The sequence below is a fragment of the Zootoca vivipara genome, chromosome 8, assembly GCF_963506605.1.
Source record: "Zootoca vivipara chromosome 8, rZooViv1.1, whole genome shotgun sequence".
Classification (NCBI taxonomy): domain Eukaryota; kingdom Metazoa; phylum Chordata; class Lepidosauria; order Squamata; family Lacertidae; genus Zootoca; species Zootoca vivipara.
Genome location: NC_083283.1, coordinates 23,329,918 through 23,356,544, shown reverse-complemented (window position 1 = coordinate 23,356,544; position 26,627 = coordinate 23,329,918). Strand labels below are relative to the sequence as shown.

The window sequence follows — 26,627 nt, the reverse complement described above, 5'->3', positions numbered from 1 at the left end:
CTTAAGGTACCAGGCCACGCAAGCTGGAAGGCTCTCCTTACTAAGAAACCCACAAGTAAAAGGGGTTTATTTTTGAGGCGGCAGGAGAAGAAGGTGGGTGTTTTCCCCTCTGAATCCCTGTGTCGCATTGATAGTAACAGAGAGTGGGACCCATCGTCACAGGTGCCCACCCAAGAGGTGCCGGAACTGAGTTCCAGTGAGTTCCAGCTGGAAAAAAAGCCCTGTACTTTTCAAAGGGGAAAACGCAACGGCCAACAAAATCTCATTAGCTCACAGGTGAGACCTCAAGGGTACCACCAGGTGATGGTGATTCCTGACCCAAGTCGGGGATGACATTTTAGTTTCCAATAACAGAACTACTGAATCTTCTCTTTATTTTAAATCCTGGTGCAACTCTCATTACCGCACGGTGAAAATGCTACATTTTCAAGGCATTAATGATGAAATAGTCTATGGATGCATTTAATGTCCTTTTAATATGGTAGTGTTGGAAAGTATTGATCAGTAGCCAGAGGACTGTGTTCAGCTTGGTCAGTCAAAAATTAAACAAGCTTTAGAAACCCTTGCCAGAATACATGACTCCTCAGACCCAGAAGATGACAAGTGCTCTGGCTAGCTTCTTTTTAATAGTCTCTGCCAACAAATATTTCCAACTGTGGTAGACCAACAAGTTCCATGACTGAGATGTTCTTTGTAGGAAGTTCTAAGTATTTTTTATACAGTATATTTTTTTCCTTGCCCCATCCTTTTCTTTTAGGGTAGACAACAAGCATTTTCCTTTCTGTTTATACACAATATTTCAGATCTTTGAAGACTTGTTGGCTTTTAAAAATTTTCCTCCGTCCTGCCACTGTTATCTTCTCTCCAGTATAAACGATTGCTTTTATTTACTTACACAATTTAAATCCCAAACTCAAAAGTTATGATTGCTCTTCTACAATATACGGTACATTTGGACCCGAAAATTCGTCCAGCTAGAGGAAAATAATATTATTTCTGAGTTTTGGCTATGCTTCTGCTAAATGCACTCTGGAATAGGATTATGTTTCTTTGTAACCATATTGCATTGCTGACCCAGTACCATTTGCGGGGAAAGTATAAGCCTCAGCTCATTTTCTCAGCAATGCTATTTTTAAGCCACTTACCCCGTCCCCTCTTATACTTGCTTGTATGAATTTTCCTTCCTCCCAATCCCACCCAATATTTCTCTGCTGTCAGCAAATTTCACAAGGCCTGCATATTGAAAATTTGTTTTGAATTAGTAAAAGTTCTGCCAGGCAGGGGAAGATTCACACGTGCCCTAATGGGCAAGGAGCAGCTATTCTGTTTGAAGTGTATGTCTGTCTTACTTTTATTAAAGATTCATTTTAAATTTGCCATTGTTTATGAGCCAACAAATGAAGCCCACTCTGTTAGTAGCCCTTTAAAGCCTTGTAAAAACCAAACCACTGGATCCTATTAATCTTTGGCAGGCAGCAGAGCACTGCTTTGTGGTTTCCTGTACATAGAGAGTGTTTTATGTTTGGCCATTTCTACTTCTGCTGTATTCTTTTTTTGGAAAGGGAAGGGAAAAGCTTTTACCACATTGCATTTGCTTAAACCAATATGAAATTGCCCCACCCTCCTCTGCATTTACTCTCAAAAGCACAGAAGCATTTGAAACCAAGTATGACCAATTAATTTTTTTATACTCATCATGGTATATAATGTTACGGTCATTTTACAACTAGGAAAAGGAGGGCGCTAATAAAATTGAACTAAATAATAGGAAGTTAAATTATGCAGCTCTTTAACTGTATTCCAGGGTTTTTGCCTTACTTCCTTAGAAGAGAGTGTACAAGTTCTGTTTAAAATGCAATGTATAGACAGTGAAGGCATGCTCTATTCATTTATTTAAAATATTAAAAGGGCCCAAGGACCTGATGATGTTGAAATTTCATGTTCTTAACTTATGTAGCACTAATAGGCTCATTAGGAAGTGGGTGGCACTGTGGGTTAAACCACAGAGCCTAGGGCTTGCCAATCAGAAGGTTGGTGGTTCGAATCCCTACAACGCTCCCGTTGCTCGGTCCCAGCTCCTGCCAACCCAGCAGTTCTAAAGCACGTCAAAGTGCAAGTAGATAAATAGGTACCGCTACAGTGAGAAGGTAAACAGCATTTCCGTGCGCTGCTCTTGTTCGCCAGAAGCGGCTTTGTCATGCTGGCCACATGACCTGAAAGCTGTACGCCGGCTCCCTCGGCCAATAACGCGAGATGAGCGCCGCAACCCCAAAGTCAGTCATGACTGGACCTAATGGTCAGGGGCCCCTTCCTGCTTGGCAGGGGGTTGGACTGGATGGCCCTTGTGGTCTCTTCCAACTCTATGATTCTATGATTCTACCTTTAATAGGCTCATTTGTGCTTCAAGGCCCCCAAGCACCCCCAAGAAATGAGACACAGTGACACAGGATTTTAGTTTAAGTTATTGGGCAAAATTTAGGCCTCAACTTTATTAAATACAGAATGTTAGTGGTATTGGTTTAGGCATTGGAATCACCAGACTATATCAGATTCCCAACCACTTTCACGGTGAATCCGATAACGAGGGTGAAGCACCCCCAGCAGGAGCGAGCACCACCCTTGCGGGCAGGCTCAAGCTCCCCTCGGTGCCCCCGTGGGGTCCTGGTATGGCCCTAGGCCCACCACAGGGTTTTAGACATTAAAAAACAGGCGACCAACAAAGTCCATAGCAAGGCCAGACAGACCTAAATAAAGGGAGGGGGGGAATCTGCTGCGCGAAGGCAAAGAGGACCAGCCAACAACGTGCAGGGTTATATATTGTTCCCCATCCACCCTACAAGCCAAGCGATTGGCTTTAGGGCTCAAGCAACCGGAGAACAACCAACTGGTGTGGAGCAGGCCATGGCCCTGCCCACCCCAGCAGGTGGGGGGGTGCTCTAAGGGCCCGAGTACAACACGATCCCTCTTTGATGATGAATCGATTTCACACATTATACAGATGGCCGGTTCAGAGGTAGCACTAAATGATATCTTCGTATTGCATCAATAAACTGCAGTAAGCCTCATATTTTTACACCTCCCACTCCTTCTCAGGCGCGCAGAAGAGAAAGCGATCAAAATCTGTTGCTTTCCATTTTAAACTAACCAGGGTTCCCCATTACAGTATATCTGATCATTACATCCAGAGAGAACTTTGGTAAATTTAAAGCAAGGCTATTTCATTTAAACCAAGCCAGAATCAAACCATGATTTATGAACCTGTCTTGATCACTAACCATGGTTCGTAAACTAACTGGAGTTTCCCAACTTCCAACATAATCTAGCTGGCTTGAAATCAGAAATCCCTGCAGTGAATGGGGTTGGGGGTTGAACGGAGTCCGACTGAGGCAATCTGTTTTCTGAAGCACCCAATCAGGGTCCAAACCAATCTTGCACAACCCTAGATTTTGGCTCTAATCCTGTACACGCTTGCGTCTATGTAAGTCCCATTGAACTAAGTGAGGCTTACTTTTGAGTAGACAAAGACATACATAGGATTGCTCTGTTTACGCCAAGCTCTCGAAGGCAAAGGCTAAAGTAGATGGATCTTTAAAATGTTACAAAACCAGAAAATGCAGAGTTCAGAGAGTCCAGATCCATATCCCTTTACCTTTTCCCCAAGGAAGTCCAAACGTAGGCCATAACCAAAAAATGTAGGAATGCTAAGCTGCTCCCGAGCCAATGTATTAGAACAAAATTACAGCTGTTATGTTAAAATCACAGCAACCTAGGCTTCTCACTGTTCTGCAACTACCAGTGCTTGCAGCCAAGCCCCCAAAGCATGTTGTTACTTCGTAGTAGTTCTGTATAAACCAAGCAAACAAAGTTTTCCTAACCAAGGAGGTCACCAGCTCACCCACAACAGGCAAATGGAAGCCAGAGACACCACCTACGCGTGCTTGGGAAGATGAGCAGCTAAAACCAGTATGCTAGCCAAATGTCTTGGACACACACAGGCATATGCCGAGCCCTTGCAATGGAAACTCATTTTGCCCCAGCAAATTTCCTGCTGATTTGTCCCGAAAAGCCTTTTATTCTGCTGAAAAACCATTAGGCTGAGTCACTGACCTATTTCGCAGTGCATACCTTTCCTATCCAAAAATAAGGGAGTGGATTTTCACTTGCAGTTATACAGATCTATGGTAAGAACACACTTAGAATCCTGTGTACAGTTCTGGTTAACTCACTTCGAAAAAAGGATACTGTAGAGCTGAAAAAGGTTCGGAGAAGGGCAACCAGAATGATCGATGAGATGGAGAAATGCGGCAAACGCCCCCATATGGATCGTTTACAACATTGTAGGGTTATGTTCTTATGAAAGCACTATAGAAAAGCATTATTAAGGACTGAATATCAGCCTTATAAAGTACAAAGTGTTCTACAATCTAGATCACTCAGCCTCCCTAGAACACTGTGAAATATAAAAGCAGCCAATTATTTTTGCACGCCACAAATTAAAGCTGAGAGTCAGCAATTTGCCTGAGGGTCACAAAGTGAGTTTATTCATGGATGAGCAGGGATAAAAACCACAGAGGTTGATGCCAAATGTTTGCTACTCATGCTTAGAATGACAGATGTTGCTTAAGGGAAAGAAGCCTTAGAAGAATCCAATTCCAATTAATTGCTATGTATGCTTATTTCACATGCAGCAATTGTGTACTTTTCATTCATTTTCTTTTAATATTTAATACTCTGCACTTCAATCCCTATGACGGTACTTAAAGCAACTTCCGAAGTTAAAAGCCTTAAACAATAAAATCAGTATAAAGAAACAAACAGCCGGAGACCAAGCAGCATGGCAGTAAAAAGATGTAGATCTAAACACAGGGTCTTTTCTCTTTTTCTACATAGAAGCATTTTCAACATAAGAAGGTGCAAAGCATGAGGAGGAACCATTGTCCCCTTAACAGCTTGAAATACTATTATTTGGAATCAGAACCTGCTATCTCTTGGAATTACTTTCATTTATTCATGGGAAACTAGAAGCACCCACTGAAGCATACATCTAAATTATGAATCTGTTTGAAAGCCTGTGTATCTTACACCTCCCTGTTGAATGTACTCCTTGTGGCAAACTCAGATAATATATATGGAGCCAGTTCAGATGTGATGCTAAACTATGGTTTAGCATTATGAGCGCAAACCATGGCAAGCTTTTGGTTTCCAGTTCCCTCTGGCATGAAATTTAAAAAACAACACCACAGCTATAACTTTTTCTTTTCATGGGAGTGGGTAAAATTTGCAGGCAAATTTTCTAGGGTGGATGAAGCCTGCCAAATCATAGGCAAAATAAGTCCAGAGGATTTTGTGCTAGGCACCTTGTTTGGGCAGGAATAGCTAAAAGGGATTTGCTTTCCAGGTAAAATCTTCCATATAGATGACAAGCCCCCCTGTCATAATGGAGCTCTCCCCAGTCTTGTGCTTGTTGTCCCTTCCCCCGTCACCCACTCCCTGGTATGTTTAGAGATGTGACTTTTGCTTTAATGAGATACTTGTCTGCAGCATTTTTTGACATCAGGATAGCTGAGGTGCAGCGAAGTATTTCAGGAGTCCATGCTTTGAGTTGCACTGCTTCATAGAGATTCTCCTTCATCTCTCCAGAAGCCAAAAATCCCTCTGAGGCATCGTACTTCACTTGGGAGTTCTCCAGATATCACATCCATACCAACATCTGTTAAGTCTTTTAAAGCATTTAAAGCAGCCGTGCAAATAAGTCTATACAGGTGGAATAAATCCACAGAAATTTTTAGAAGCCTCCCTGTTGATATCTTCAAAAAAGGACTTACGGTACTGCAGCTTTTTTTTTCTCCTGTTGAAGAAGCCTTGCCTTCACAATGCATTTGTCTGTCAATGATTTGAACACCAGTGCATTGTAGCTCTAGGGAAGGGGCACATCAAAATAGTCATGCTCCATGACATCCATGGGCTACCAAGGGGTAAAAAAATAGAATAGAAACTAATAGAAACTCCAGGACTCTTCCAGCTGGCAACTTCTTCTCTGCTTGGTTAAAAGGTAAAGGGACCCCTGACCATTAGGTCCAGTCGTGACCGACTCTGGGGTTGCGCATTATTGGCCGAGGGAGCCAGCGTATAGCTTCCAGGTCATGTGGCCAGCATGACAAAGCCGCTTCTGGCAAACCAGAGCAGCACATGGAAACGCCGTTTACCTTCCCGCTGTAGCGGTTCCTATTTATCTACTTGCATTTTGACGTGCTTTCGAACTGCTAGGTTGGCAGGAGCTGGGACCAAGCAACAGGAGCTCACCCCGTCACAGGGATTCGAACCGCCGACCTTCTGATCAGCAAGCCCTAGGCTCAGCAAGCCCCTGGCCTGCAGTCAATTTGGACTCACCATTGGTAACTCAGCTTTATGGTACCAAAATGCTCAGCTGTTTTGGTTTTTTGCTACAACCAGCTAATGTTATTATTTGGACAGACTACCAAAAAAATAAATCAACTTCTTAATCGTTACGTAGCATGTTGCAACAAAGAATGTGTGGTAAAGAAAATCTGTTACAAATTCAACGCATCTTCTTTCTCTCCCTCTTCTCCCTCCCACAGGCTTACCTGATCAGCTGCGTATGGAACTGTTATCGATACATTAACAACAGAAACAACTCGGATGTCCTGGTCTACATTACTACTAATGACACAGCGGTAAGGATGTCAACATTAAATGGGGCTCGGACGGCCTTTGGGTGTGCAATGTAGGCATGAAACCACTTTCTTGTCTAGCCTGTGGCTGTTGACTTCTGTTTCCAGTTACTTTTGGGGAGCCCCCATTTCTGATGCACTCTGGATGATGGTAGCACCTAGTACAGTACAGGTACTGTAATATCCTCCAGACCAAATGCCCCATCAGTGCATTGGTGTAATGCCTTGCTTAGCCGCGTTGTAAACTGGCGCTTTCCAGAGCTGATTCACACAAACAGGGTAGGCAAGCCTGGTTCCCTCTCATGCAAATTGCAGCTGAGTAATGAAGGCCTGTCTGTCAAATCAGTCTTTTTGCAAAAGAGATTCGAGTAATTCATCAACTGTGGTTAAATGGAGCCTCCTCTCATGGCTCAGAGGCAATATGCTTGCTTCGGAACACCATTTGCTGGGGCGTAAACAATGGTTAAATTAACCCTGGAGGTGTTGAATTGCAGTGTGATAGAAAGGGAAGGGGGCAGCATGAGAACAAAGCGGCACAAAACTGATGCATAACTCCACTTAGTAAAGCCATAGTACACCCAAGGGATGTTCAGTCTGCATTCTTTTACAACTACCAGGCAGCAGACCTGTGTCTGTGCTATCCATGTTGTTTTGTGGGAAACAGGACAACTTTCAAACAGTTCTTGACTCTCTGCCTGCTCCAAGTCCTCTTCCTTCCTTAAACATTCTGTGGTCCCTGGAATCTAGGAAGCCCTGGTGGAAGTGACAAGTCCCTACCCCAAACATTGATGCATCCTATTCCGGAACATTTTAATGTCATTTCAGCAATAGAGCTGCCTTGTTATGACTAGGACCTCTGATGGTCCACACCAATGTGTTGGAAGAATCTAAGGTTCTTCCTCACAGTCTCTGCTGCAGATAAGGAGCTATCAGCCATTTTCTTGGAAATATTATCTTAATGAGTCCCAGTTGATCTCACTGCAGCACAGTATATATTTTATGCAACTGCTTCTGCTAAACGTATGCTGTTTGCCTAAAGAGGGAGCCCTTTTATTTCCCTAAAAATCATAGAGCACTTCTGTAATTGGGCAGCCATATACTCGTGCACGTGGAAAATGTACAAATGTGCGCTTAAGAATGTTTTGGCAGCGCAGTGAATTTGAGGTTATAAATTATCTCAGGGCGGTCCAGCTTCCATCTGTAATCACTCCAGGGTGGTTTCTAATGGAAATGCTCATAGATAAACATTTAGGTTGCTTCCTGCCCAGGCGAAGAGGGAGGCACTCTGGAGTCTACTTCTTGACAGATGATAATGCATTAAGGAAAGCTTAAACAAGCGGCACATGGCCTGTGTGCTTCAGACAGAATCTCCAAACCATGTTCTGGTTTGTAAAAACCAGAGTAGCTTGCTTGTATTTTAAGAACAACAATGTTAATGCAGGACATGGTTCTCCCCAAGTGGTAGAACGAAAATTACAAGGTATGGAGTCCTCCTCAGAGTAGTGGCATGTTCACAGGTCCACTGTGGGGGCTACCGTAGTGCCTGCCATTGCCAATGATCACAAGCAGTTCAGGGGGCAGAACTTGGCATGGGACCCCGCTCTTGCTTCTGAAGTTTTTGTTATTTTTCTGCCGGGGTGGTTTTATTCGCACTTATTAATCACTTTTATTTGCAATACCTAACCCAAAGTATTATGTACAAAATAGTACAAAGTTTGAAGCTGGTGAAAAACCAAAATAGAATAAAAACCTGAAAAAGACATTTGTACATCTAAAAGACAGGTCTAACACATTCTACCCACTGAAAGAGGCCATAGATATATAGAAGTGAGGGCCAAAGCCCTAGGTAAAGAAAGAAAGAAATGTTTGCCTGGTTCCTAAAAGTAGATAGCGATGTTGCCAGCCATACCTCCCCGAGGAGAGCATTCCTTAAGCAAGGAGCCACCACTGCAAACATTAGTTCTCATGTCACCATTCACCACACCTTCCTTGGAAGGGGCACATGAAGAAGGGCTTTGGATGCTGAATGCAGGATCCAGATTGGTTCATATGGAAGGAGGTGGTCTCATTGGGGTCCTGAGCCACACAAGGCTTCATAGGTAAAAACCAGCACTTTAAAATGGGTTCGTGGTTAATGGAATGGTTTCATTGAAATGTATTTTTAATGTTTTGCCTTTTTGGCTTTTAACCTTTTTTTGTAAGCTACGAAGAGGCTGTTTTGTAATAACTCACTGATATGTCAAATAATAAAAATGACAAATGGAAGGGGCATGCTTGCCTTTTTCCATACTTGTTTTTGTTTCCCATTCCACTTGCATTTAATTTGACTGGGCAGGTAGAGCCTCATAGCTCCCTATGCATGAAGCAGCAGCCCCATCAATCTGCACTAATCTGTTGGTGTCCCTGGGTGGTCTTTTAATATGTTTGTGTAACCGCAGATACATATTAGGGCTTGGTGGGGGAGGGAACCTAAAGTGAAGCAGGTGGTCAGTTTAATGACCTGGCCTCTCATGTTTCTCCTAAGCTCTTGACTATTTGCTCCATTACAATGCTTGGCTGAAGGAAACAAAGGTTTGCTGCTGCTGCTGCTAGCTCTTCACAGCTGTGCTGGTGTGGAAGGAATGTCTCCTGAGACAAAACAAGAGGACTGAGAAGCAAATGTCTGATTTTATTTATTTATTTATTTTTAAGTGCAGTTTTGTTTAAACCCAATATGTTTGCAACATGTTGCGTGTGTGCTGCTCTCTCCTTGTTGAATTTAAAGTTTGGAGTTGCTAATCTTTAGAGGTGTTGAGCACAAGTCCAGCCTTAGTAGCACTGATTCTTGAATTGCTCCATCAGCCACCATGAACAAAGGTGTGGCAGGAGGAAAAACAGTGCATCTGCTCAAACCCACAACTGCACTTGGCCTCCGACGCCTATTCCGTTTTCATTATCTTGCTCTTTTCCTTGCCTCCTCACCTCCTTAGCTATGAAGAGCGAGGATTCAGCAGCAGACTCTGGCCCATACTGGGTTCCATTTCCAGACCACTTGTGTACTGCCTGGGTTCTAGCCAACAACAGATGGCAGCTTACACAACCAATATTTCCATTTCCCTGCCCCGGCAGCCCTTAGAAAGCTTGAAGCAACCTACTTGAACGTAGTTGGGTGTGTTTTACAGGACTGCTGAACAGGAGGGTTAGAAACTGCCTGAAGTTGACAACCTTGTGTGAGTAGTGTTAGATTGCTTACCCAATTCACTGTCCAACCAAATTATAGGGTTGCTAGGAAGAAAAACTGGAGCAGTACCATGTACCAATCCTTCAGCCCCTTGAAGGAACAAAAATGGGATACAAATGTATTTATTTATATTACTTTTATATACCACCCTTTTTTCTTCCGAGGAGCTCAAGGTAGTATACATGGTTTTCCTCCTCCCCATTTCCAACTCACAACCACCCTATGACGTAAGGTGATATAATAATAATAATAATAATAATAATAATAATAATAATAATAATAATAATAATAATAATAATATATTTGTACCCCGCCCATCTGGCTGGGTTTCCCCAGCCACTCTGGGCGGCTTCCAGCAAAGATTAAAATACAATAAAATGTCACAGATTAATAACTTCCCTAAACAGGGCTGTCTTCAGATGTTTTCTAAATGTCAGGTAGTTGTTTATCTCTGACATCTGATGGGAGGGCGTTCCACAGGGCGTGTGCCACTACCGAGAAGGCCCTCTGCCTGGTTCCCTGTCGCTTTGCTTCTCGCAGTGAGGGAACCACCAGAAGGCCCTCGCCGCTGGACCTCAGTGTCCAGGCAAAATGATGGGGGTGGGGACTCTCCTTCAGGTATACTGGGCCGAGGCCGTTGAGGACTTTAAAGGTCAGCACCAGCACTTTGAATTGTGCTCGGAAACGTACTGAGGCTGAGAGCCAGAAAACTTGGTAATGGATTTGCATGAGTCTTTGTGGAATTTTACATTTTCAACACTGACCTTTTCCTTTTTGCTTCTCCCCAGGTGCTGCTGCCGCCCTATGATGATCCTGCAAATGGCGCTGCCAAAGAGCCCCCACCCCCTTATGTGTCTGCATGAGGAGCCGTGTGTGTGAGCGAGTGTGTGTGTGTGTGCGTGAAATGTACCTAAAGAACAAATAGCTTTACTTTTCACGACACCTGAGCAATAGATTCTTTCATTTTTCAGGACAGGTGTATTATCTCCCAGGTTGTCTTTATTGCTATTTTGCTGTAGATTATTCAAAAGAAAAACCTATTTGCCTAAAGCAGCATTGAACTGGCTTGAGAACCATTTTGATTAGCTAAAGTGATAATCGTTGCAATGTAGGTTTGTTTTGGGGTGGTTTTATTTCACATCTTCTCCTGCAAATCTAGAAAATATATAGGGGTATAAACTGTAGAGTGGGAGTTTTGTTTCTCTTGTCTTCTTAATTCCCGGATCATGCCTCAGGCCGTGACATTGTCCTTTAATCCACAATCATAAAACAAAACAGAAGGTGCCCTGAACAGTTGAGTTTATAATTATTTCATCAGGAATATATGGGACCTTTTTAACCAGACTTCTCAGCTGTGGTAGCGAAAGCTTGTGTCTTCAAAGCTCAAAATTTAACAAAGTGGATAGCTACGCTGAGGTTTGAAGAAACAAATTTTCATCGTTCTACAGCAGAGCTGTGGTTGAAAACACAATTCCTTTTATAAAGGTCTAACTCAGCTATTAATAAAAAGGACAAGATTGCTTTGAATTGTGCTCTAAGCGCAAAGGAGCTTTCTGACTGGCTGATCGCTCAGAAATGTGGGCTGATGCAGAGGGCAAATGTGTGTATTGGAGGAGCTCTGGGCATCAAGATTAGATTGAACTTTTTACTACAGAAATTTTGGCTCTTGCAAGCACTTTGACCTACTAACCCCCTGCCCTAGAATAATTGCCCTGTTCAGCTGTAAGTGAGACCACTGGCCCCTTTTTTTGCCCTTCCTCTTACCAGCGGTCTTAATGTGGTTCTCCAGACCAAAACTCCCCTTTTTCAAGTCAACTCCAAATCTGGATCCCTAAGTGGCCTGGTCTGGGGACGTTGAAGTTGCACAGATGTGGCTTTTTCAAGGCATTGCAAATCCTGCCTGCATCCCTGTTGATACTGCAACTATTTTCTGTAACGGGAAGTCTAATGTTAACATCAGTGCCCCATCCATGCTAGGCCTGTTCACTTAGGATGCTTGTAAGGAGTACATCTCTCTCTATATATAGATGCACATTAAAATAGGGGTCTGTATGTATGTGTAAAGGAGAGAGATGAAAAACATGTTTCTGACACATGACATGGATTGACAAATACATTTCCTACTGCTTTCATCTGTGGCCCTAAGATTAATCATAGGAAGCAGAGCTGGAAACATGATAGAGCTGCAGAGCACCACATCATGCATTGTATCAAGATGGTGAACGTAGTCACATCTATGGCAAATTAATGTGCAAGTGGGAAAAAGGGGGGCATAGTCTCAATCCAGATTAGATTTATTATGGAAATTCTTTGTTTCAGCCTTTGGCCAAGTGATTCCTTCTCTTCTTAAGATAGTTCTGATAATTTATTTTGCCTGTTGATGTAATCCCATCCGACAATTGCAAACAATGGGAAGAAACCACTTTGAAATTTCTTTCTTTTCAGTGGAAGACAAGCAAGTGCATAAACCTCCCATTGGAAGCAGTGGTGATTTTAAAATGTTAAACTTTGTATGGATTGTGTGCAGTTTGATTTAAGGCCATGCCATACGTTCTTTTGAGTCGTTGGGTCTGGTAAACAATTAATACCTCTTTGAGTATCCAAAATGTGAACCTTTTCCCATGGGAGTCCGCTTGTAAATATAGCACTTTGGGGACCATATACTAAGGAACACACCAGTTGGGATAAATTATTTCTCCCAGTTGTATCTTTGGGCACAACTCTTTGTGCCCATCAGATATATGTATATCTAGCTTTCTGCTTAAGTGTGAGAATATTTGGTCCTCTTGTTTGCATTTACAAACATTCTAGTGAGATTCATTTGTTAGTGCCCTGTTAAGTATTACTGTGAATTATTAGCATTTCTATAAGTGCTTTAACTTCAAAGCACTGCGCACTCGTTATCTTCTAACCTTACAACAGCCCTGTAAGGTAGATCAGTATTATTACCTTCATGCTGCAGGTGTGGGGCTGAGACTAAGCGTGGCTTGCATAATGGCCAGCTAGTTTGTTCATAGCAGAGTCAAACCTCACATCAGGGACTTCCTGGCTTGTATCCTAAGTCACTGGGAACCAAACTACAAAATAATGCTAGTTGCGTTTTTTAAACAAGCATGCATATCCTGGCCAATCTTACCTTTAAGAGAAGCCTCAGCATGCTCCCAGCCCAGTCCAGAACTGTGCCACTTTTTTTTTTTTTTGCTGAAAATTGTTTCTCTCCTGGTGACTTTTTGCCCTCCAAAGTTCTGTAGTGCTTATTCCAAACAGCACCTTTGGAAAGCAAATAATGGATGTGTGTTTCCAACAGGGAGCCTGCACTGGGTCCCTATTGAGGAACGCATTCCAGGTCAGGGCCTTCAGCTGCTTTTTGTCCAAAAAGAAAGCAGTCGTGTTGAGCAAGCATCACTAGTGTCATGTGTAGTTCAACCGGAGCCACTACACTGTTGGGTTGTGTGCAGAGTGTAGTCCGCTCAACAGCAGATTGTGTCATTGAACCCAGTGGTTGTAGAAGGAAATAGGCCAGGAAGTCCAGTAAGGTCAGCAACAGTATGTTTTACTAGCAGGTAGTAGAAGAACAGTTCTTTAGCGCACTTTTCAATGGGTGTGTGGGTGGGGGTGTGTGTGTGCGCGCACTCATGCACATATATAGGCATCGCCTAGATTCTACATAGCTTGTTGCTGAACAGGTGTTCCTGGCACGTGTGTGTGACGTCATGTGCGTCACACACATGACATCACATGGCACGGCACAGTGCACACATGACATCACATGGTGCAACGGGGCCCGTCACAGCCTCTGAAAGGCCCTGCAAATTGGCCAAGTGATCAAGTGGAGAATAAAGTAAAGGCACCGAAAGCCATGTGACATCTCTCTTCCACCGCGGATGGCTGAAAGGAAATCCTGTGGCCAGGTCACCACTGTGAGTGCCCAAACATCCTGTGCAAACCATTGTTGACTTTATGCTCACCTACCAACTGGGCAATAATATGTTCCAATTTAGTTTATAAACTTATCAGTGCATTGATATGTAACCTTCTCATTGAGTTAAGTAGGTTGGCATGGAGTTTTTGTTTGCTTTGCAAGGCAACATGGAATCTTTGTAGACAGGTTAAATTGTAGGATTTTTTTTTAGCTTTGGCTTACCTGGACCAGAAACCATACTAGGCATTTGTTTGGTTGAGCTATTTAATTTTTGGGGAATATTAAGGAACATATGAAAATAAGTGCTTGTGCATATTTCTCATTCAAATCTTCTGTGTAAACAAATCAGTCTCTAATAAAAAGGGATATTTCCTCATGTCTGTGTATGCCCTTGGTTTGTACAACTAACAATACATCCCCCCCCAATAAAAAGGATTCTAATTTTATATTTATTATTTGCATGCAAATCATAGCCTCGTCTGCTGTTTTGTACTCTGGCCGCTTCCCATCTGTTGCAAAAGAGAAGAGGAAAACCAACTCGGCTCATACTTCAGCATGGAAGTTAGAGTTGAGGGTACTTCCAGGTTCTCTTTTGTCATCACCTGCCTTGCCTCTAACAGTGAAGAGAGAGAAGAGCCTTGGCTGATGATCCAGTGTTGGTTTCTTAACAGAAGTTCAGGGACTGTGCCAAATTAATTTGCAGGACAGAATAGTCTGCATTGTTGTGGGAGTTAAAAAGGACACTTGCCATGGATCAGCCTACTGACCCACAGTTCTGATGCACAGATTTCTGCATATCCTTTGATACACACAGCAATAAAAGCTAAGACCCTGCTGCTGCTGCTGTTTGTTTTTAAACGGACCAACAAAGGTAAGGAATGCACATTCTTCACTCCTATAATTAATCTGCTGTGCTGTGTGCAGTTTGTGGTTATTATTTATTGCATTTGTATACTGACCTTCATCTGAAGATGACAAGGCGCTTCACAACATAAAAACAGAAAATGAGAATACAAAATAAAACATAAAACCAATAATCCCCTATCCCACATAGCAAATGTTTTGCAGTACTTTGCACTCAAATTTAAGCCTTCCAAAGTGTACAGACATTTCCCATCTGCTTTATTGTAACCCTTGATTCTTCTGTTGCTTATATGACCCAGAATTACACTGTACTTTCCCACTCCTGTGTTATACAAGTGTCCATACCATCTCAGTGCAGGTTGGTTTTGGCACTGCTTTCCCCCCAAGCATTTCATTTTAGCATTGCTTCACTTGGGTGTGGGTGGGTGTGTTTTTTTATCAGAATATCAGCAGCTGTAAGTCTCACTGTAAGGATCACACTTCCTTTGAGAAGGTGAAGGCGAAATATATGGAGTCACTTTGCAATATATATGTCTGATACATTGGCCTGAGGGGACAGTAGCTAAATGCTGATCAATGTCTGCATGGTTTGGCACAGTTTTAATTCCACATCTCAATTTAAGATTGCCACTCTGTTCACTACACCACATGGGCAGATTTAACATAGAAACCTAGGAAGCATACTAAAAAATACATAGTTGAGTGTTAGGTGGGCAGATGTGCAAAGCAGTCAAGAACTATGCCTGTAAAAGTAGCCCTATACACTGGCTCGCATTTGATGGGTCTTTTAAAATAATTTTGCTGTATTGCACTTCTGCCTTGAATGGCAAATCTATTCTTCCTATTGTTTCATAGGAAATGCAGGCAATACATATGCTATTGCTTGAGACCAGCAGAAAATATTTTATGGCGGCCCAAATAATCAACAAGACTTTCTTACACCCTGGTACAGAACAAAGCTGGTTTTATATTTCATGTTTCTCGTAATAGGTTTCAATTTTTGTTAACTTGCAAACTGCTAAGACAACTTCGGTTCTTGGATGGTAGATAAATATTGAAAATAAATAACATTAGAACCTTAAAATTATTATGAAACGGTAAAGCTACAAAAGCTGAACTGCATACTTGCACATACACATCGAGAATCCTGGGCACCATAGTTTATTCCTTACAGAATTAGACTTCCCAGCACCTTCAAACTACAGTTCCCAGGCTTCACACAGGGGTGGGGGAGAATGTGCTTTCAATATATGGTGCATAAGCAGCCTAGGTAGCTATAGACATGGATTCAAGAGTGCATTGTGTGGGTTTGTATACTGTGTCCCTCCAGTTTCCATCGTTTTGCCTCTCAGTCGCCCAAGCCACACCCATGCTGTTTCCAAAGGTCCCCTGGCCCTTGGGAGTGTTTTTTCAGGAGCAGAGCGAGGGTGAAGAAAGCACCATTGCCTGAGAGGAGTTATGCTCATGCCATGAGTAGGAACAGAGTGCTTTGGGAAGAATCCTGCTGGATCCAAATGCACAGACAGTGGCTCTACTTCGACAAAAATATAATCTTTCTTGGATGAACTTTCTAGGGAAAGGACAGCTACTTTGAGAAAGGAATGCAAAAAATGTTGAAATAGTGGTGTGACAACGGAAAAGATCTGATGCCAATCAAAATATCAGTTGCTCAGAATTTCATCTTTGATGAGGCTGTTAAGTGGTCATGTGTTACCAAGATTTAGCAAGACAGGCATCTTGGCTGCGACCTCTGAGACTATTCTAGCAAGGTAATCAGTTTAGCAACAGGTGTCAGGAAAGAGTTGGGAATTGTGTCTTAACAATGCATTGTCCTGAATGAAGTGTCCAGTGTCTGGTTTGTATGTTACTAGATCATGCAAATGGACTGCACAGTTGCTTCTAGAAAATTCAATCTGCTGCCTCGTTTTTAAAGTGAGTTTCTCCGCTAGGAGCAATGAAAATTAAAGCACTACCAGCATCTTAACTCATAATATTAAAAGCTGTAAAATAGCGTCTGACACCATTCAAAGGGCATTTTGGCTCCAATACATCTGTCTGGACATCCTTGGATTTCAACCAAAAAGCTTCTGCAAAACTAGCCAGCTTTTTGTTTTATTAATTCAGCTGGATTTGGAGATGCCAGATCTGTGACCTTTTGCATCCATGTCCTGTCTTATGGATAAGATCCTGGACCACTGGGATGACAGCACTGTTGCTCAGCCAAGAAATATAAAACTACTTGGAAGTACAAGCAAACACTATAAACACACATTTTATCTTGACACTTACCTGAAACAGCTGTTTGTTTTGTATAAGTTATTAAGGCACAATTAAATGCAATGGGCTCTATGTATATGAATTTGTGTGTGCATTACAGTAGCCCTTTTTTAACTAACAAAAAAAACACTTTCATACAATTCCTATATGGCCATTGAAGGCAGAGGTTTAAGCCAATGGCCCTGATATTTACATGAGGGAGTAAATGTAGCTACTGGAAAAGGTGTTATTTAGCCTGCTCCCGCAGGTTCGTCTTATATTCTAAAGGTTGAGCATTTGCCAGGACCTCAGGTTCAGCAGAGGGCCCACCACCTTCCATTCTATCATTCCTACTCTGCAGAGTATCCAAAAGGATCACATGAAGATTAATAAAATTTTTGTTCTGAATCTTTCAGGTTCAAGGAACTCACTAAGAGTGCCATGGCTAAGGACCTCCAAAATCCTGGAGCCAGTATTGGAGGCCAAACAGGCATTTCTTTACATGCCACTAACAAGGAGTTGGGGGATTTGAGACTTTCCAAGAGCCATATCCCAATGGTCACTCATCTGCTCTTGCATGTCTTGGGGTCAGTCCCCAGCATCTATGAAGTGTAGGTGGGTTCTCACAAGGCAAGACACAGTGATAATACCAAGAATCTTCATTGAACTACATAACTGGGAAACAGAGGCAAAACAACTACTGTACTTATATACATTTCTGAAAGCCTGGGCCACTCCCACTCCCAACATGATTGGCTGTCTACACTTCCAAACTGCGAATAACAACTCAAGTTCAAGGGTCAATGGCAGAGGCCCAAATCCTGAAATGTTCTGTGACTGGACAACATGTATCGAATCAGAATACAGGAGCTCAGATTCCTTAGTCAAGCTCAGGCAAACACAGACCACTGAATACATAACAATCTACAAATAGAGCTGGAAGAACTGTCTGAAATCATGGAAAGGCACTGCCAGTCAGTGTAGACTGAGTTAGATAAACAAAGTTAAACTCAGAAGGCAGCTTCTTAGGTTCCAGTTTGGTTGGTGCTCCCACTTTTCTACTTACCTCGCAACCTGAACTCAAGCAACTAGTCCCTTCTCTTTCGCCTTCTATTGTTGTTTAGTCATTTAGTCGTGTCCGACTCTTCGTGACCCCATGAACCAGAGCACTCCAGGCACTCCTGTCTTCCACTGCCTCCCGTAGTTTGGTCAGACTCATGTTGGTAGCTTTGAGAACACTGTCCAACCATTGATGCACTGGGCTGCATCAATAGGAGTATAGCATCTAGATCAAGGGAAGTAATAGTACCACTGTATTTTGCTCTGGTCAGACCTCACCTGGAGTACTGTGTCCAGTTCTGGGCACCACAGTTCAAGAAGGATACAGACAAAGCTGGAATGTGTCCAGAAGAGGGCAACCAAAATGGTCAAAGGCCTGGAAACGATGCCGTATGAGGAATGGCTTAGGGAGCTGGGTATGTTTAGCCTGGAGAAGAGAAGGTTAAGGGGTGATATGATAGCCATGTTCAAATATATAAAAGGATGTCATATAGAGGAGGGAGAAAGATTGTTTTCTGCTGCTCCAGAGAAGCGAACAACACAGAGCAATGGATTCAAACTACAAGAAAGAAGATTCCACCTAAACATTAGGAAGAACTTCCTGACAGTAAGAGCTGTTCGGCAGTGGAATTTGCTACCAAGGAGTGTGGTGGAGTCTCTCCTTCTTTGGAGGTCTTTGAGCAGAGGCTTGACAGGCATATGTCAAGAATGCTTTGATGGTGTTTCCTGCTTGGCAGGGGGTTGGACTAGATGGCCCTTGTGGTCTCTTCCAACTCTATGATTCTATAATTCTATAATCTCGTCCTCTGTCGTCCCCTTCTCCTAGTGCCCTCAATCTTTCCCAACATCAGGGTCTTTTCTAGAGAGTCTTCTCTTCTCATGAGGTGGCCAAAGTATTGGAGCCTCAGCTTCACGATCTGTCCTTCCAGTGAGCACTCAGGGCTGATTTCCTTCAGAATGGATAGGTTTGATCTTCTTGCAGTCCATGGGACTCTCAAGAGTCTCCTCTAGCACCATAATTCAAAAGCATCAATTCTTCGATGATCAGCCTTCTTTATGGTCCAGCTCTCACTTCCATACATCACTACTGGGAAAACCATAGCTTGAACTATACGGACCTTTGTTGGCAAGGTGATGGCTCTGCTTTTTAAGATGCTGTCTAGGTTTGTCACTGCTTTTCTCCCAAGAAGCGGGTGTCTTTTAATTTTGTGACTGCTGTCACCACCTGCAGTGATCATGGAAACCAAGAAAGTAAAATCTCTCACTGCCTCCATTTCTTCCCCTTCTATTTGCCAGGAGGTGATGAGACCAGTGGCCATTATCTTTTTTTTTTTATGTTGAGCTTCAGACCATATTTTGCGCTCTCCTCTTTCACCCTCATTAAAAGGTTCTTTAATTCCTCCTCACTTTCTGCCATCAAGGTTGTGTCATCAGCATATCTGAGGTTGTTTATATTTTTTCCGGCAATCTTAATTCCGGCTTGGGATTCATCCAGTCCTGCCTTTCGCATGATGAATTCTGTATATAAGTTAAATAAGCAGGGAGACAATATACAACCTTGTCGTACTCCTTTCCGAATTTTGAACCAATCAGTTATTCCATATCCAGTTCTAACTGTAGCTTCTTGTTCCACATAGAGATTTCTCAGGAGACAGATGAGGCCTTCTATTAATGCTGGGCAATCTGGTTCATGAAAGATAGCTCAGTTGGTAGAGCATGAGACTCTTAATCTTAGGGTTGTGGGTTTGAGCCCCATGTTGGGCAAAAGATTCCTGCATTGCAGGAGGTTGAACCAAATGATCATTGTGGTCCCTTCCAACATGATTCTATGGTGTATTTCCTGGCTTTTTCTTCCCCATCCTCCTTTTTTCCTTAACTGTTCCTGAGCATCAGAAATATAGGCTCTCAAAGGTTGTTGCAAAGGGAACTTTCCTACTGTCTGCAGCTGCAGCAAAAATGTTTTCTTTCTTCACTTCCCAATGTGTGCACCATCTTGCCATAAAAAGCAGCGCCCTTACAAACAGCTGGAGTTCTCAAGAAATAAAAGACAGTATTTGTGCTACTGACATTCTGATCCCGCCCCCTTGAAGTGAGATTTCTTGCAGCCAGTTCGAAAAAACTAAACAATTAATATTGGTAAGGTGTTCTGCATCTGCCCCTTTATTTGTCCTAAGAGACAGCAAGCGGCTTATGATTGGAATCAGATTGGCAAAGGTCGTGACATCTTTATGATATTTACTGGAGAAACAAGCTGAAGAGATTACATCAATTGGGGTAGGATTCCAAGAGAGTTACTTATTTCAATAACTTGAATGTCTGGAATCCTGGAGATTCTACATTGTTTTTCTTTGAAGAGTTGCATTTGTTTTGGTGAAATGGAACCATGTCAAATTCAGATTGCCCACGCTATGCTTTAAATGTCTGAGCAATATTTGGATGACCCAGTGATTATTCTTCTGTTTAATTTAAGATTGCTAGTTTCAATTTTTTAATAAAATAAAAATATTCAATATGAAAACGACCAAAGATTCAGGTGTTTGCTTAGAACTATGAGAATCAATTTCTTCTTGGTGCTGAGATATGATTGATATAAATGTTTTTATATATTTTACTTTACCTTTATGTTTACAGAATCAATGTTATACCAACTTATTCCTACTACAATATTTTTCACATTTTCTCATTTCTAGACTGCATTTGTAGTGGTTGTAAGCTAGTTATAGTAGTGATAATAATTTTAATATTCATATGCCAGCCATTTGACTGCCTCCAACGAAAATATTAAGTCATATGTCCACCTTACTCAAAGTGAGTTTATGCATCTCCATCCACTGCAATAAGCTTTGATTACAATTGCAGCTGGCCACACAATGTAAGAGAAAAAGTAATAGGAAAGGTGATATCATTTATTGTATCAACTTTTATTGGTTGGAATGGAACATGTTGTATTTTGCCAGAATTCAGTTTCAGATAAAATGAAAAGCAGAACACACACACACACACCACACATACATACACATACACATACACATTACCTTACATACAAAGCAAGTTGGGTTTTTCTGCCACTAAAGATAAAAACTATTTAACCTCTTAAAGTGGTTTAAGGGGCAATCCTATGGCAATATCTGTTGGTACGTATAAACCTCGCTGGGCTTCTGAACCAACTTGGAAAACGCCAGGCAGCTGCGTTCTCCCCCAGAAGCGACCCTCCGGATGATGCATCACTCTTCTTTCCCGATGAGCTTCTGCAACATATATCCGAAGATACATGCACACAATACGATAGCAGAGTGCAAGCAGAAGCTAGGCTTTGGAGGTGTGGAATCTAAGCTACTTTATTATATAACAAGTGTTACAGAACAAAGGAACATGGCTCCTTTGCAATAGTACAAGATAACGGAACAGTGTAACTGAACTTCGGTTCTCATGACTACAACCGTATGGAATGTCAACACAGACATGTGATGAAAGCAATCACACATCCTGCAACGGAGGAATGAAATCCCAACAATATCTTGGTGCAGCCTGGTGTTAAATCTCCAGCCTCATCTCAGCCCAAAATACCCCAGTGCAACTTGTTCTTTCATCCAGGGCTCAGATGAGGTTGGCTGAGCTGAGGCTGGTGTAAAGTCTTGAAAAGGGGGCATTTAGGGATGGGGCAGGGACGGGACTACACTGGATCCTAAACCCATTCAGCTTGGTTACTTTACCTGGAAGTACAGCAGGGAACACCACCATTTTAAACACTTATTTTCCCTCTGCCAAGCTTAGGCAGAGCAGCAGTGCTGCTAAACAGAATTTGGATCTGGTGTAACTTTACTTTGGCTTAACTTCAGCTTTAGGCCAGTTTCATGTGCATATGAGTGCTCCCTAAACTATTTAGTGAGAGATCTATCACACATGCAGATTGTCTGAATAACCCCAAACCCAATGATCCATTATTTGTGGAAACCAACATTTCACTCCCTGGTGGTACCGTTATGCCCCTGAGGGTTGAGGACCCTTGGAAATGATGTGGGGTCATCTGAATTAATGACGCATGAAAAGCAAACACTGATTTGTGGAAACAATGTTAAGTGTCTCTTGGGAAAAGGTCCTAAGACTTAGGGCTGATGAAGATATCAGGTGAACTGAAAAGCTTGCACGCTATTTGGCAACATTTTGATTGGTCTAATAAAGGTACCAAGCCCAATTCAAGGTGTTGGTAAAGGTAAAGGTAAAGGGACCCCTGACCATTAGGTCCAGTCGTGACCGACTCTGGGGTTGCGCACTCATCTCGCATTATTGGCCAAGGGAGCCGGCGTATAGCTTCCAGGTCATGTGGCCAGCATGACAAAGCTGCTTCTGGAGAACCAGCGCAGCACATGGAAACGCCGTTTACCTTCCCGCTGTAGCGGTTCCTATTTATCTACTTGCATTTTGACATGCTTTCGAACTGCTAGGTTGGCAGGAGCTGGGACCAAGCAACGGGAGCTCACCCCGTCACAGGGATTCGAACCGCCGACCTTCTGATCAGCAAGCCCTAGGCTCAGTGGTTTAACCACAGCGCCACCTGGGTCACCTGGTTTAACCACAGCGCCACCTTTGTACTGGTGTACAAAGCCCTACATGCCTTCCAATGTGTATTCCAAGGTGAGAAGGGGGTGCCCAGCTCTTCATCCCGTTCCCATCAACAGGCAACTCGAGACAGGGTCTTCTCGGTGGTGGCCCCTCAATTGTGGCACACACACACACACACACACCAGAAGTGCAATTGTCCTCCACACTTCCCATTTTTAGTTGTCACTTCAGTACATTTCTGTTTCCCCAGGCATTTCAGATATACAGTATATTTGCTCTGGGATCTAGGACTGCCCTGGTTGAGCCTGTTATCCTCTGCCATTGCGTTTAGTTTTGAAACATTGCTTCAATTACTGTATATAAATGGTTGCATGTTCAAGATGTTGTGCGCCACCTTGGGCTTCTTTGGCCAGAAAAATGCTATACAAATATAAAAAAAAATTAATATTGCCTTATTGTGTATTTTGGCTTGTTTTAATGGGCCAACACAGCAATGTTTTACTTCTTTATGCTCAAAACCAAAACTACTGATTTCAAAGGTCCTGCTCCTTTTCAGTTGCATAATCGAGAAAATTAGAATGATGGGTCTCTGAGGAGGGAGTCCAAAGGCATAAACTGGCGCCGCAGAAAGAGAGGGGAGACTTCGACCTCCGCTTTCTGGACCACCAGTCAGTTACCGGGGCGGCGGCAGCCAGCGCTCGCCCACCCCCTTCCCTTCCCTACCGCCGCCCGGCAATGCGGCAGGGCTTGGCTGGCTCTCCCGCCGTCTCCTCCCCTTCCCCGCTCAGCGCCCTCTCCGGGATGGGACGGGGAGGCGACTGCACCGCCGGCTTCCCCCTTCCGTCCTCCTTGGCTGCCGAGCCGGAGCCGCGCTGCCAGGAGGGCCCCTCTCCTCCTCCTCCTCTTCCTCCTCGGGACGCGCGCTGCCTGCTGCTCTCCGGGTTTTCGGGGCTGAAGCCGCAGCGCCTGAGAAGAGAGTCAGGTAAGAACCGTCGCCGGAGGAGGGCTGCCTTTCCTTTTGGCGCTAGCTGCTGTCCCGGACCTGAGGCGTGAATGGCAGGGGGCATGCCCAACAGGTAGATCGTGATCTACCGGTAGCTCACTGGACGTCTGTGGTAGATCACCGGTAGATCAGTGGCTCCCCCCAAAGAAGCTAAAAAACTTTGACTCCTCTGAAAAAAAACTCAACATCTTTGCCCTGCACCCCTAAAATGACCTGAACCACCAAAACCAGGGCTTTCCTTCCTAAAAAAAATGCTCAAAAGCTTTGACCTGAACCCCCCAAAAGGGGGTAGATCACTGCCAGCTTTTAACTGTGAGTAGATCACAGTCTCTTGGAAGTTGGCCACCCCTGCAGAATAAGCATTATCAGGGGAGCAAGGCTTTCACAGAATCCTAATACATATCTGTGACTGAATGCAGAGGGACTGAGGGGAGGGGAGCGGGAAGTATTTTAAGGGAGCGCCCTCTCCTTACTTACTTATTTTATTTATTTTATTTTATATACCACTTTTATCTGATCTCAAGGTGGTGCGCATGGTTCTCCTCCCACCCTCTTCATCCTCATAACAACCCTGTGAGGTAGGTTGGGCTTAAGAGATGGTGACTGGCTGAGTGGGGATTCAAACCCTCCTCTCCCAGGTCCTTGCCCAACACTCTAACCAGGGCCAGATTTAGGTTTGATGAGGCCCTAAATTACTGAAGGTAATGGGGCTCTTTATGTGTCCAGTTGTCCTTCGTCAGCAACAGATTGTCGCTGTTTTTTGTTGTTGTTGTTGAATATATAAAGGACCCCCCACCATTAGGTCCAGTCGTGACCGACTCTGGGGTTGCGTGCTCATCTCGCATTATTGGCCGAGGGAGCCGGCGTATAGCTTCCAGGTCATGTGGCCAGCATGACAAAGCTGCTTCTGCAGAACCAGAGCAGCACATGGAAACGCTGTTTACCTTCCCGCTGTAGCGGTTCCTATTTATCTACTTGCATTTTGACATGCTTTCGAACTGCTAGGTTGGCAGGAGCTGGGACCAAGCAACGGGAGCTCACCCCGTCACAGTGATTCGAACCGCCGACCTTCTGATCAGCAAGCCCTAGGCTCAGTGGTTTAGCCCACAGCGCCACCTGGGTCCCTTGTTGAATATATGCTATATGGTAATTTATGGACCTAATAGGTATCTCAAGCCATTTGCCACTGTTGCTGGATGTAGGTTTTATTTTATTTGTTTTTTATCTTATATTTTGGAAATGTGCATCCAGTTTTTTTATAGTTTTTTTTTTACATTTTTTGGGGCCCTCAAGAGAGTGGAGCCCTAAGCTATAGCTTGTTTAGCTTATACGTAAATCCGGCACGGACTCTAACCACATGGTAGACCTTTGAGGTCGTCTTTCCACAAATTGTGCTTTTCCTTTTCTAACCCCACCCCACCCCACCGGCTCTCTTTTAATGCAATTATATTATACATCTTGCATGCATGCACCCCCTTTTCACAACAACAGGCAATCAACCCTTTCCCACGATATCCGGTGGCTAAATAATGGCTTAATTCGTGCAAGGGCTCCATTGGCATGAATGGAGGAAGGACAAATGAAAGTGGCTATGAGCAAAGAAAGCTAAATTTATTGTATGTACTGTAAATGATGTGCTATTTCCAAAGTCACTGCTGGACCTCTTAATGTGGAAATGTTGCATTGGGAACTAGGTAGCCACGCAACTTCTCCAAATTTTTAAACATGAGCAGTACAAAAAAAAAATCAAAGAAGGTGTGCATACATACGTCTTCTGGGAGAATACATGCTCCGTGTACATTTTCACATGGAAGCACTTTGGAAAAAAAATATCTATAGGAGTTTCAGAGCTGATGACTTGTGGTCAATACAACACTGGAATCTCAGTCCCATAAGTTCCAATTCTTAAGAAATCAAATCTGTTCTACCACATAAAATACATAACCTAACTCTGCCAACTCCATGGTACTATTAATCTCGAGTATTTTGTGGAAACTATGACAGATTCATTTCAAAGAGATCAAATGAGCTGTCCCAAAAGAATCAATTTGTTGAAAAGATACTTTGTCTGTAGAGCAGTTGAACATAACTTGCCAACTAGGAGACCAACGTCATTACAAAAATCTTCCTCAGTAAATCTTGCTTCCCCACATCCAGTGGAAATTATGCAAAGCTGACCAAACCATGGGATTACTGTTTCAAATATCACTATATGCTTCTTCATCTTTGTCTTTATTAAACTAGAAAATGTTAGCTGTAGATCCCAGTGGCTCCATATGCAATTTAAGATTATAGAGCATAACTTTTAGGTTTCTCAGTGTGGATTGACTGTTGACATGAAATGTTGCAGCAGTGAATGAGAACACTTTTCCAGGTATTTTAAACAAGAAAGAGATTCCATCCCTTGATTGCTGTAGGGGAGCCAAACATCTTTCTTCAAATAAATGTCACTATTATTCTTAATGTTACTACAGTAAAAATGGAAAGAAAGAAAGAAAAGTTCCACAAAGTACCAGACTGAGATGGCGGCATTAAATTACTGCTTACTTATTTACATGCATTACAAATATCAGACCATTGTGATCCAAAACCATCCCTTTTTCTTGATGACTGGGCCAATTTTATGTTATTTGTCAACGTTTCAATCACAGTTGTATCCCAACCCTTTTTATACCAATATTCCCAATGTTTCTCTAAGGAACTGAAATTCCCGTTACAGTGCTGTAACTGTAAGTGCTTTGTGGACTGCGTCTGCATGTGTTCCCATGAGCACCTATTGGACAGTGTCCAAAAGATCCCAAGTAAACAGTAACACAACTCCATTTTTTCTTATTTTGTTCCTTGACACTGGAGCATAGTATGAAGACATGTGATGCAGCAAAATTACTGCAGCTAAGCAAGTCTAGACCTAGTTATTGCCTAGACTGGAGCCTTCTTGGAAACCTAGGTATGCCACCTTGAGTTCCATAATAAAGAAAGCTAGGATATAAATATAATAAGCAAATAAGACAGAGATCCAAACCCCCATCTATTGCACTGAAGGTAGGT

The 26,627-nt window shown here is 43.0% G+C and overlaps 2 protein-coding genes across 3 annotated transcripts in view; both read left to right on the top strand.

Annotated features, from left to right (window-relative positions):
- Positions 1-13,112, top strand: part of LAPTM4B (lysosomal protein transmembrane 4 beta) — a 51,057-nt gene extending 37,945 nt beyond the window's left edge. Inside the window, exons 6-8 of one of the 2 annotated variants that reach the window (XM_035126285.2) lie at positions 6,600-6,695; positions 9,854-9,901; positions 10,701-13,112. In XM_035126285.2, coding sequence (XP_034982176.1) covers positions 6,600-6,695; positions 9,854-9,862 — 105 coding nt within the window. In that variant the 3' untranslated portion in view covers positions 9,863-9,901; positions 10,701-13,112. The remainder of the gene's footprint in view (positions 1-6,599; positions 6,696-9,853; positions 9,902-10,700) is intronic. The other variant, XM_035126284.2, reaches the window with a different exon arrangement.
- A 10,285-nt stretch (positions 13,113-23,397) lies between these two features.
- The window catches only part of MATN2 (matrilin 2), a 64,685-nt gene continuing 61,455 nt past the window's right edge, over positions 23,398-26,627 (top strand). The window contains exon 1 of the mRNA XM_060277695.1: positions 23,398-23,558. The gene's annotated coding sequence lies outside the window, so the exon portion shown is untranslated. The remainder of the gene's footprint in view (positions 23,559-26,627) is intronic.